The sequence below is a fragment of the Micromys minutus genome (genome assembly GCF_963924665.1).
Source record: "Micromys minutus genome assembly, chromosome: 23".
NCBI lineage: Eukaryota > Metazoa > Chordata > Mammalia > Rodentia > Muridae > Micromys > Micromys minutus.
Genome location: NC_137958.1, coordinates 50,612,733 through 50,625,363, shown reverse-complemented (window position 1 = coordinate 50,625,363; position 12,631 = coordinate 50,612,733). Strand labels below are relative to the sequence as shown.

The window sequence follows — 12,631 nt, the reverse complement described above, 5'->3', positions numbered from 1 at the left end:
CTCACTCCCTGAGCTTAGCAATATGTCAACAAAAGGCATGGAGCTTTAGCCTCCTCCAAGGGTGCCTGGTCCACTTCAAATGTCCCTGAAAGAGTCAACTTCTCTGTCCTTTACACAAAGCCATACCATGTGGCTGCAGAAGTGAGAAAATGCCTCACCTTTTCAGAAAAGCTTACCATATACATGTTATTCAGAGAACATTTTTGGGTCCTTCTCCCTCCAACACATCCACTCCCCTCAGGTGCACATAGATACATATTACATTTGACAAAATTCATCTTCTTTTGATAATAATCTAGCCTACACTCCAGGTAACGCCACTGCAAATATGTTTGCATAGTCAGTCACAATAGAAACAAACCAGTCACCAGAAGACAAACTTGAGAGCTACCTGCATAGTCCTTTGTTTGGAAGATCCCAACCTTCCTTCCAGTCACTAAAAAAAAAAAAAAAAAAAAAAAAAAAAAAAAAAAAAAAAAAAAAAAGAAAGAAAGAAAAAAAAAAGGTTTGCTTCAGGCAGACCCATCAATATGATTGAAAACAGCACCCCAGGAGCCTTCCTAGCCCTGGCTGACCCCAAAGCCTGAAAAAGCCAATGCTTTGCTTCAAATCCATCCAAAATAAAATGCAGAATAAATAAATAAGTGCTTCCATTGTGTGCTGCTTGGGAGTTTCCAGCTGTGTTTCGATGCAGCCTTCATTGTGCTCCCAAAGACTCTGAGACAGTCCAAAGGCTCTACTCACCCCTTCCTCATATCCCTGGGCCACAGTGAAGCATGTACTCAGAGGGAGTGGAACATGGAGGGGACAGGATGGTTCTTATCTATACTTGCTGAAGAACCAGGTGAGAATCACTTCAGCAAGCTGACCCCTCCTAGTGCTCATGGAATCGTGTGGATAACTTTAGTCAAACATTGTGGAGTCATGCCTTCGGAAGGGTGGTCTAGAGGAGTAGGAGAAATGGACAGAGTCCTGGATGAGGGATTTGTACATATGGCTCTCTTCTCCTGTAGACACCTAGAAGCCAAGGTTTCTTCCCTCAATGAATCCCTCAGGATCCTTCTCTCATGATCCTTGGGAGCCTGGTGGTCTTTGAAATCTCAGCATTCGGGGCTAAGGTCCAACTGTAGAAGAATGTCCTGCAGAGAGCCCTGCAGCCTACTCAGAGCCACCACCTCTGTGGAGTAGAGCGAGGCTTCCAGGACACCATCCAGGTTCTCTGGCTTCTGCAGACCATGGGTCTGAGGCAGGGAGCAGCTCTTGGAGAAGGCAAGCAGATGGAGGAGGTCTCGGAGGTTCTCTAGGTCATTAGCTATTTGCAGCACATTTCGAGAAGGCAGGCTGGTGAGGATCTGTTGATAGACTGCCAGAGTCTGGTCCATCTTGGACAAACTCAGAATGGGGTGAAGCCCAGGAATGAAGTCCAAACCAGTGACCCTCTGCTTGGCAGATACTGATTGCTGTGCAGGAAAAAGAGGAACAACAGGTGCTCAGCAAATGGTAGGAAAATCAGTCTCCAGAGCCTTCCATCATTATCTGTGAACCTGGAGTGACTCCTTCCTGGTCCCAGCCCTTATTTCCTGTGGTCAGCTGACTGGGAGCCACGGAACTGGTCTCCCAGACTTTCTGTTCTTTCCCAAGCCACTCCACCCTTCACTTCTAACTAATCTTGAGCAATTCCTTTTCTCCAAATGACATCTGTGAAGAACCAGTCATAGCTCTCTATTCCTTATATTCTCTCTAGCCTCCTACCTTTTCAGATCTCTCCCTCCTAGTCATAGTCTTATGTGATTCTCCCTCTTTAGGATCAAAATAGTGCCCCTCCTCCACTCAGCTGAATCTGGTTACCAGGAAGGGCTTTCCCCACCGACTTCCTCTCATTTCTACTCACATTTGGGAGGTTGGGTCTCTCAATGTGCAGCCCTGATAACTATTTTTGAAAGATAATGAGAATTTTCTCCATGAAATGTACAAGTCTCTTATTTTAAGCTGTCCTTGATCCTGAATATGGAACTTCTGGGCTGCCAAGGCCACTGTGAGACATCCACATTGGCCAGGAGATATGGTAGTCTCCAGATGGCTCCACAGGAAAGTCTTTTGCTATACCCCTTTTAAGCATTAGAACAACTCAGTGATATGATATGGTGTTACCATTATCAAGATAGTAAAATCAAGGTTTACAAAAACACCAAAGAACTTGCCTAAGATCTTAAGGATGGAAAGCAGATGTGGTGATATACATATAGCTTACATCTGAGGAAATGGCTGAAGATGGAGGCTGCTGGGCCTCAGAGAAAGACTATAGTGGGCACTGACTGCTGTCAGCAACTATACAGAGGACTAGTTGTATATGAGGGAAAGATTGCTTTCTGTGTGACTTTGAAAGGAGAATGAGCAACAGGCAGGAGAAGCTGTAGCTAGAAACCATTAGATCCTCATTGACATTAATGTGTCAATGGAGCACCATGACCTTTAGGGATGCTTATGCCCTGGGTACTAGATTCAAGGAAGTAGTTTCACAAAGAAAAGAAAGGGAGAGAAGCAGTAACAAAGGGCTAAGGAAGGAGAAACAGTGATCTGTGGAAGCAAAGAAGAACCCAGGTTCTCCCATGATGTGAGCCTTACATGCTCAGCTAGCCACAGAGGCCTGGGTTTCTTTTCCTATGGCAGAGTGAAAGTGAGCAGGGCCACATGATATCACAGAACCTATGGTTCTTAATGGGAGTATAAGACAAAGTTAAATTCCCCAAGGTGGCTTAGGATTAGAACCATGTGGTACAGGTACAACTGGGAAGTCTAGGTTTAGAATTGGAACAACTCAGCTCTGTATTCCAGCATGCAGTGGTTCCAAGAGCCATGATCAGAAAGAATGGACACCCTAGGCTTATAAATTCCCAGCTTCTAAGAGGTACATGACATTCAGAAGATGCTCAACATGATTCTCAGACTCTGGTTCTAGCTGTACTTCTCCTTTGTTCCCTCAAGAGACTCCCTACCGTATGTGAAATGTCATTGATCCTGGTGACAATGGTCTTGATGAGGGTTTTAGTGTCATCCTGGACTTTCTGAATAGGCACAGCTTGAACATAGGATAGATAGGACCAAAGCCACAGGAACCGGCACAGGGGTCTCCAGCACATTTTCTTCCCTGGGTTCTTCTTCTTGGACCTAGAAACAGAAGGAATGGCACTTTCAAGAACCCAATATAAATCTACCTAATGGTCCTGCTGCCACCTGCTATAGGATGTCGATGAATTAAAATTTGCTTTCTTCCCTTAACTAGCTACCATCTTGTCAAAGTCAAAGACAATTTATTATGGAACCTAGATTAATAAAATATACACCCTTGGGAAGAGTATTGACAGTTCAATAAAACCACACTGATGTGTGCTATAGACGGAGCAGGACTTGTCTAATGGATTTGATGATGGTGGAGGTTTTGTTGCATACTTCGAGGGAAAGAGAACCAACTCTTATGGTCTAGGTTGAATGTTTTCATTTACTCACTGCCTAACTGCAGGTATATCACATAACCACTCAAAGCAACCTTCCTCCCTACAGTCTACCTATGTCTGAGCTTTTACAAAGATCAAATTAGCTAATATGTGTGGAAAATCATTAGGGACCCAGAGCTGCCTCACCCTTCCTTTTAGTCTCACAGCAGCAGCCTCTTGCTATGTCTGTTGAGGTCTTCCTTGCTGATTTATACCTCTCCCAGTTGGAACCTGAATTCAAGCAGCATTTCTCTACCAGTCTAATGCAGTACACCAAGGAGGGAAGATACTTTCTACCTTCCTGTGGCTCAGTGTAACAGGAGAGACAGACAAGCAAGTAGGCTATGTCAATGCATAAAGATGTCACTTCTCAAGGGGACAAGCATATGATATCACAGAAGTTCAGAGGGGGTTGCCTTAGCTGGTGTTGAAGACCAAGAACAGGCTGGGAGAATAGAACACAGTTACCACAGGAGCCCAAAAGTGCAAAGTTGTGGAGGCAGGAAAGAACATAGCACGTTTGTTTAGAAAGATGGAATTTTCAGTTATGGAGCCATGAATTTTTAAATTAACACTATGCAGATTCTTGATTAAGAAACACAGGCTTGATGAGATGCATGAGGCAAAAAGGTAATAAACTTAAATGTATGCAAGTCTGTAGCCAGTGATCCATTCTAAGAGTGTGCATATGAGCCTGAATAATAAATACATTCATAAATATTAGGATGAAGAGGATGGAGATGGCAGAAAAACTAACTTCTTTTTTCTGTTTTTCCTCATCTCGGTGGGAACAGGTAATACATCTGTCCTCCATTGGTGGTAATATTAGTATAACTCACCCTCTGACAGTGCAGCAAAATGAGCAATCTACTTATATATTATTTATAGTGCTTGCTTAAAGGTATGCTCTTTTTAATCTGAATTTTACAGAAGAGAAAACAAACGAGACTCAGAAAGATGAGCCAACTTTCTCAAAGTCAAAAAGATAAGGGGCAGGCTGAGCTGTGTGCAAGACAGATTGAAATATAGCAACTCCTACACTGCTCTCCACAGCTTCATTTTCCAAGGCTTTGGTTACTCATGGTCATCTGTGATCCAAAAAATACTAAATGGAAAATTCTAGAAATGGATAATTCATAAGCTCTCAATTGTTCCATGCTGAGTGTGATTATAAAGTCTTGTACTGTCTCATCCCGCCCCTCCTGGGGTGTAAATCATTCTCATCCAGGGTTGTCTACACTGTATACATTACTTGCCCCTGAGCCACTTAGGAGCTACTTGAATATCAGATCAACTGTCATGGAACCACAGTGTTGGGTTTCTATTAACATTTATTTAATTTACTAATGGTCCTAAAGCAAGAAGTGTATAGTCAAAGGATGCATAAACATCCAAGGAGAGTTGAACTTGATTCTATGGGTCCATGCATGGGTCCATCTAAGGAATGCATAAATATAAATGATTTAGTATTCTTACGAATTTTTAGGGGCCCACCAGAAGTCATGGAACATATTCTCCACAAATCAGTGGGGCTGCTAACTGATATTCCCCCATTGAGTTTCCTGAAACCCCAGCAAAGGAAGCATGTGTAACAGGCCCCAGGCTTTAACTAACTGTAGGCTCTGTATTGTTGTTTGCTTGTTCGTTTTTTAAGTGTCTCTGGGAAGGAAAATTAACTTTATCTGGTCCTATCAGTGAAAATGAGCTAACACAAGCACTGGTATCAAAGGGTAAGTGAGAAAAAAAATTTTATATCCCTGCCTATCTTGGCTTGTGTCTGGCTCAGGGTTGAAGGACTAAATACCAGGTACTTAAAAATTATTGGAATTACTGGACAGAGCTTGAAATGCTCAGGGCAATAGCACCTGCAGCTGACTCCGAGTCAATCCCATGGCCCAATGCCTCCCACGGGCATCCCAGATGGGTACCTGGTATTTGTGTATTTCCCCCTGCAGCACAAGAATGTGTGGCATTCATTTTTAAGATTTATGTGTTGGTGACACCTTCCTTCTTGACCAAATTTACTAGCAGATTAACTATGGTCATATTGTAGCTATTATCACACAATGGCCATCCCGTTCTATCAGAACGGACAGGCAGGTTTACAAGGCCTCTCTTGGCATAGAAAATATGCCTCAGTGGATGCTGGCAATAAATCACAGTGCTCTGTAAATATGGAATTGAGATGCTGTTGCTGAGTAAGTATGCTGAAGATGATAGGCCAGGCTTCTGAGACACACATCGGAGTTACAGAGAGAAGTAGTCACAGATCCATCTGAGATCAAAGTTATGTTAATAACTGATGTCCCAACAGCACATAACATGCTTGTACAACACAGGCACACATATACTAACACATCAAGATACATAGCCATGTTTTAGAGATTACTAGTTTCTCCTGGTATTTTATTTTTCTTTCTCTCCCAGTTGAAGACACTCCAAGTCCTAAGGGCAATATGTGGCCATGAAAAATAACTGCTAGGCTTGCTTCTACCATTAGGTACAGTCATGCAGCCAAATGCTGATGGATTAAATAAAAGCAGAAGAGTCATGTGGCAGCTCTCAACAGTATTTATGGTGACCCATGCATACCTGTCATTCTAGCACTTGGGAAGCTAAGGGAATTTCTTGTTAATTCCAGACCAGTCTGAGCTACAGAGCAAGACCTTTTCTCAAAAAAATAAAAAAATAATAATTCAATAACAAAATAATATCCTTTTGTTATAGGAATATATGTCATTAATTGCAATGGAAAGAGAAACACTTAAGTTGATCCAATGCCCTGGTTAACTCTGAGGATGGTAGGGTACTTTCTAGTTGCCAGTTTGAATTGGGGGTTGGTTGGAGCTCAAAAGAAAGGGGACAAGGATGTAATTCCAGGGAGCTGAGGGAGTGGGTGGGCAGGGAGAAAAGCTACTGGCAGCTACCTGGCCTCAAAACCCTTTTTAGATGTTTCTAAAGTGAGTGGTTAACACTTATGAGTTGTTATAGCCTAAGAGCTGGCAGAGGAATTGCTAAAATACTGATGAAGTACACCATGTCCCTCATTTCTGGAACTATTGCAGCAGAGTTCGGAAAGAAGAGGAACTATTAGGGAAGACAGTGTGGGCACTGGGAGGCTACCTCCCTGCCCTCTACTTCTGTTATACATTCAGGTCTTCTCACTGGAAAGTCCTTCTGCGGGCTGCCTGGATTCCCCTGCCATCTACTCACCTCCATTGTGACTCCCTGAAGGGGCACACTGGAGAGGTTAAGAGAGAGAGGGGAGGCCCTTAGGCAGTGATACATCTTCAGAAAAAGGCTCACGACTGGTGCAAGAGGCTTGTAGGGCTGCACCATCAGCCCTCCCCCAACTCTCCTTTTCTGATCTCACCTGGATCCTGGACAGCCCCCCAGTTAGGTGATTCTTACTTACATCCCCAGAGGGCAGTTCTATGCCAACACCTTCCTGTCAGACAAGATCACACCCTAATTCCCTCAAGACACTGGTCATCTCAGGCGTGAGCACAGTCAGCTTCCTTCCATTCAGGGGACAGGGCAGACCCTTCAGGCCAAGATAGGTGGGGATGGGCACAGCTGTCTGCTTCTTCAGATCCATACTGGAAGACAGCAGAGTCTGGGTCAGGCCTGGCCATTGCCTACATGCAGCGATGGGGGAAATGTTGGCGAATAGAGAAGCACTGAGTGACAGAGGCATCAGCTGGCCAAGGCTGCCATCCTTGAGTTTAACCTAGCTTCCTCTGGTTGACCACACAAGAGACCCAAAGCACACACTCTCTTCTTTCTTCTCTTCTCCAGACATCAGATTTTTTTTATAGATTTTTTTCCCTGATAGTCTTTGGCATGCTACTATGAATTAAATTCATATAATGTTTGCCTACGGAGCACATGAAAATATCTGAGAAATGCAAATCAAAACCACAGTGAGATATCATCTCACCTCTGAATAGCTTTTGTCAAAAAGACAAAAGATAGCAGATGCTGGGTGTGGGGAAGGCGAATGCTCATACATTGCTAATGATACTGTAAATGAATATGGCCCCTATGGAAAACAGTGTGGAGATGTTTCTGAAAACTAAAAATAGAGCTACCTTATGATCCAGCAATCCTGTTCCTAGGCATACCCAGAGAAAAAAAGCCAGTATGTCAAATATTTTGTTCCTATGTTTACAGCCAAGATATGGAATCAAATCTAAGTGCCCAGTGAGGTATGAGTGAATAAATAAAATGTGGTACATATCCATAATGAAGTAGTATTCACCATAAAATGAATGAAATACTGCCATCAATGCAACATGAATGAAATTGGAGGACATTATGCAGATCCCAAAGCCTGGAGAAGAGAATAACAATTCTTAGAACTTGGAAGGGGAGGGAAAAGAGAGAGGCTTCTGCTGAGTACAGGAAATGTTAGATAGGAGCTGTGACTTTTTAAAAAATGTTTTTATCAGGGCTGGAGAGATGGCACCATAGACGAGAGCACACTGCTCGCTATTCCAGAGGATCTGAGTTCAGTTCTCAGCACCCATGTCAGGTTGCTCATAGCTGCCAATAACCGTAGATCCAGAAAGACCACAGGTCTCTAGCTCTTAGGGCATCTAGCACAACACTGTCTGTGTCTGTGTCTTTGTGTGTCTGTGTCTGTGCCTATGTGTCTGTGTCTGAGTCTCTATGTCAGTGTGTGTGTCTCTGTCTTTCTCTGTGTGTCTATCTGTCTGCCTCTGTCTCTCTGTCTCTGCCTCTGTGTGTGTGTCTGTCCGTCTGTCTGTCTTTCTCTTAAATATATCAAAAGTGAGGTTTTTATTAAATATAATAAATTTTTCTTTAAAATTTATTTTTGTAAATATATATATATATATAGTGTATGTATACTAGCACATACTTTATCCACTGAGATATCTCTTCTGCCTTCTCAATATTGATTTTATATGAGCTATTTTGAATTGTCTAATTACAGTCCATAGCTATCTTACTGGACTACATACAGAGTGTTAGAAAGTATTTCTCTTGGGCTGGTAAGATAGCTCAGTGGATAAAGACATTTTTTAGCATAACCTAAATTCTACCCCTGGGACCCACAACTTGTCTTTTGACCTTCACATGCACTCTGTTGCTCATGTATGCCTGCCTCTCCCCCCCCCACACACACACACTAAATAGACAAGCAAATGAACAAATAAACAAGGTCTGGTGAGATGTCTTAGAAAGGAAAGCCACTTTCTTCTGAGCCTGAGGAACTGAAATCAATTCCCACAACCCATGTGGTAGAAAGAACCAGTTGATTCCACAAGTAGTCTTCTGACTTCCACACATGTACACACACACACACACACACACACACACACACACACAAAGTTTTTTGAAAGTTTTTTTTTTTTTTTTTTTTTTTTTTAAGGATTTGCCCTTGCTGCAGGTAATCTCTTGGGGATTTTAGCTCATTCTTCAAGTGTTGGCCACAGTATACAATTTGAAAATCACTAAGCTTAGCAGGAGCAATTTTCTCTTCTCTGCAACCAAAGGCCTTGCTTGAGAAATCATGCTGACATTCTTAGCTGGTAGGCACAGTGTGGGTGGGGAGTTTATATTATTTTTATTCCCGTTAGGGAAAGCAAATAGATTTCAACTCCTGCGTTAACTCTGATCAATTTTCAGTGGCTCCCTGGAGCACTGTCCAAAAGGAATCTGGAGCTCCTGCCACATACACAGGGGGTAGAGGGAGCTCACAATCCATTAGTGACACCTTCACTTGGTTCAGTATCTACCAAGGGCCTGACACAGGGCAGGTGTTTATTTTTGTTGAATGAACAACATCTTTCATTGCCATTGGCTGACCAGGCTAACCCGTCCTTAAGGTGGCTTCCATCTGAAAAATCACCTTCCTTTGTTTTGAGATGCCTTCACATAGACCAGACTGGCCATAAACTCTTCCTTCTCCTGCCTTTGTCTTCCTTGTACTGAAATTATAGGCATGGCCTGTCATTTTAGAAGTTACTTTTGCCCCACAGAAATACCTAAGAGGCTGTCTTAAAGTGCTTCAGCTTAAAAGCTTCAGTGGCTTTCTCTTCCTTTAAAACTGGATTGCCTCTACCTCTTTTCTGTATCCCCTGCCTACATAGCTCTGATTTCTTTCAGCTCCTGAGCTCTGCTGTGTGGACTATCATTTCCAGTGACTTCCCACCACAGACCCATCCACAAGCCTGTCCATTTCCAGTGCTCTGGGTACCCTGTCTTTGCCAAGGAACCCATGCTGAGCTCTTTCTGCCTACTTTATGACTTCCCTGCAGAACTCTGCGGTACTCCTGAGGGCAAAGGCAATGTGCTCACAGATGAAGTTTTAGTCTGTGGTTTCGGTGAAATGCCAGCATGGACATGATTGTAGATTCAGAGAGCTCGCAGACAGCAAGAGAGATGGGAATGTGCAGTTTACTGTAGAGCAGGGCATATCTGCTTTTCCATAGTGAGCAAGTGCTGAGCCACCTGGTGTATCTGAGTGCCTTGTCTTCCATATAAACCTAACCTCTGCATTTCTGGGAGGCAACTGTATAGACAGAGAAGAATTTCAAGGCTGTGTCCATGATCCAGAATGCTCAGTGATGCACAGTGCACAAGAATTCCTTGTTCCTGGAGACTCTGCTTTATCTCCCTTTCTCCCATGTGCCTGTAGGAAGATGCAGGCTGGGGTGCAACAGTGACTGATGCTTTGTAAAGGGAATCATCTCAGGCAGTCAGCTCTGTATTCCACATGGATCACTCAGACATGCAAGGCATCTGCCTGGGGCTGATGGACAAGAATTTATTGCTATGTCCCTGGCTCTGTCTTTGGCTCTTTGGGCTTTTTCCTGGAACACAGGGGGAGGAAAATATTTCCCCCAGATACTAAGAAGAGCTTGTCACTTGGGTATAAGATCTACCAAATATGAGAAGGATGCTTCTTTAGCCAACATGGGCATGTTCCACTCAGCCCAATGTCCTTGAGTGCTTGAGAAAGGAAAGAACCAAAAAAAGAATTCTTGGGGGAAGAGGGGTGTGTCTTTCATGCCTCAGTGAAATCATGATCAGTGTGGTCCTTATACTCTTCAAAAAAGTGACCTAACTGTTAGACATGCCTTCTTTCAAGTTTGGTTCTATGCACCATACAGACCAGGAAAAGCTGACCACTGTCCATCAAGAACTCTACAAAAACAAACAAACAAACAAAAAAAAAAAAACATGACTCTCACAACTGAAAGTCCATTTCTACCTTGCAAAGGGTGCCTAGAGAGCCTATGCTCCCAGGATGGTGCCAAGTCCCTGCCCTCTGCCTGCCTCTCCTGAATACCACGATCCCAGTAGAAAAGACTCAATTGCCTTGTCCTATCCCAAGCAGCAGTTCACACAAGGCAGTGTGGTAGTTGACCATATTTAATGCACCACTTCCCCCAGTAAGACAGAGAGGAGTGTATGGTCACCATATTCACAATGCAGTGTAACAAATGCCCGATAGAAAGAAAGCTGAGGGAGGGGCAAGCTGGGGCCTCGAGCTGGCAATGTGTATTTAACCATCCTGGGTAGAAATGCCTACAGTTAAAAAATATTCAGGTTACAGGCCTTTCCCACAATCTGCTGTTCTGTTCCCATGAAGAGGATAATTTGCATGGCTTTGGGACAGATGTAGAGAGAGTCCTAGCCTTTGAAGGTAGAAGTGTGAGGGGATTTGGTTCTTCCAGACAGTTTTTCTACCCACCTCTACTTAATAGTAGTTTTAGTACTGGGTAGGCCCTCACTGGAAAATGAATTCTTACAGCAAAGCAAGGCTGTATCTGGCCTTTAGAAAGGCAGAAAGCTGTGGCTGCTCCACTGCACGCCCAGCCTTGTTTTTTCCATCTGACTGGTGTGGGATCTGCTCATCTCTGTTCCCTAATCATCTTGGAGTCCTGGCTGGCTTTGCAAGAACAGGTTGGTGCCCTGTGGGCACAGGCCAGCCCAGCCAGGAATCTAATGCCTCTCAGCTCACAGCCACCTTTCCTCTGCCCGTAGAGTCCCTCACTGCAAAACTACTTAGTTCAGCACCAAGCTGTCCATATTACCTCCTTCTTGCCTCAGTTTCTCTAATTTCCAGAGCTGGGCAAGGTGCTATCAGAAAGACTGGCGGAGGAGAAAGTAGCATGCCCAGAGCCTTACCTTGCAGCTGCTGGAGCAGGGATTCCTCCGGGGCTCCATGCCTGCCTGCCCCTCTTATAGCTGCCCCAGTGCCACTTGCGCAACTGTCCGGCCAGTCCCAGTCCCTGTGAGCGCCAACTCCCGCCCCACCCAGCAGGCCAGCAAAGGCAGCCTAGTGCTCCATGCAGGAGCCAGGTCCTGCTCTGGGTGCCTCAAGGGAGGAGGAATTCAGGCACTCCCTCAAGTGCAAGTTTGGGGGCGCTTGGTATGAGCTGGTAATCCTCGTGGTCGTACCAGCAGCCACTGAGCAGCAGTAGTTTAAGGACCTGTCCCTTGGGATGGTGCTTCTAGCACCATGGGGAGCAACCAGGCAGGCTGAGAGGGGACAGAGAGGCCAATGAGCCAGGACTCTGCCTCCCCGGCTGCTTCTTCCAATGGTCTTTGCATAACTAACCTAGCTGCTCGGAGGAGAAACTGGTCTCATGCTCAAAGCAGTTTGTCTTCCTTTGGTACTCAAAAGACAGTCGTCTCATTTCGTCCTATGACAACACAGAATGCACTTGCTTCGAAAGTTGCAAGTTGTGTTTAGGGATGCTCTGAACCAGTCTCGGGGGCAGATGGAAAGGGCCCGATCAAACAATATTTTTGTTGTTGTTTTGTTTTACTTTTTCCATTAGGCTGAGAATATCCTTGAGTTCTTAGTGGGAGAAAGCAGATATGGAAGAATTTAACTTCTTGTCTTAAAACCTCAGCTAAGGTTTTAAGGATTAGAGATAGCCAGGGATCCAGGTGTGAACAACTGGATCAGACTTATTGAGGTCACCCCAACTGAAAACAGCTTTGAAAAAAAACCCATCACCCTCAGAACCAAGCAGAGTTACATTTCATTGAGTAGAAGGACCATGACTACCCCCAAATCCTGACTTCTCTGGTTTGGTACCACCCATGAAATAGAATAATTTTTTTCTAAAAAATTAAATGGATGGGAAACAAATAAG

General features: G+C 44.1%; 1 protein-coding gene across 1 annotated transcript; it reads right to left on the bottom strand.

Annotated features, from left to right (window-relative positions):
• Positions 1 to 511: 511 nt before the first annotated feature.
• On the bottom strand, positions 512 to 11,687 carry LEP (leptin). The gene is made up of 3 exons (XM_080936416.1): positions 11,655 to 11,687; positions 2,997 to 3,168; positions 512 to 1,460 (listed from the first exon to the last, which is right to left on the bottom strand). The coding sequence occupies exons 2-3, from the start codon at positions 3,138 to 3,140 to the stop codon at positions 1,101 to 1,103; spliced, it is 504 nt and encodes a 167-aa protein (XP_080792542.1). The 5' UTR covers positions 3,141 to 3,168; positions 11,655 to 11,687; the 3' UTR covers positions 512 to 1,100.
• Between the last annotated feature and the right edge of the window lie 944 nt (positions 11,688 to 12,631).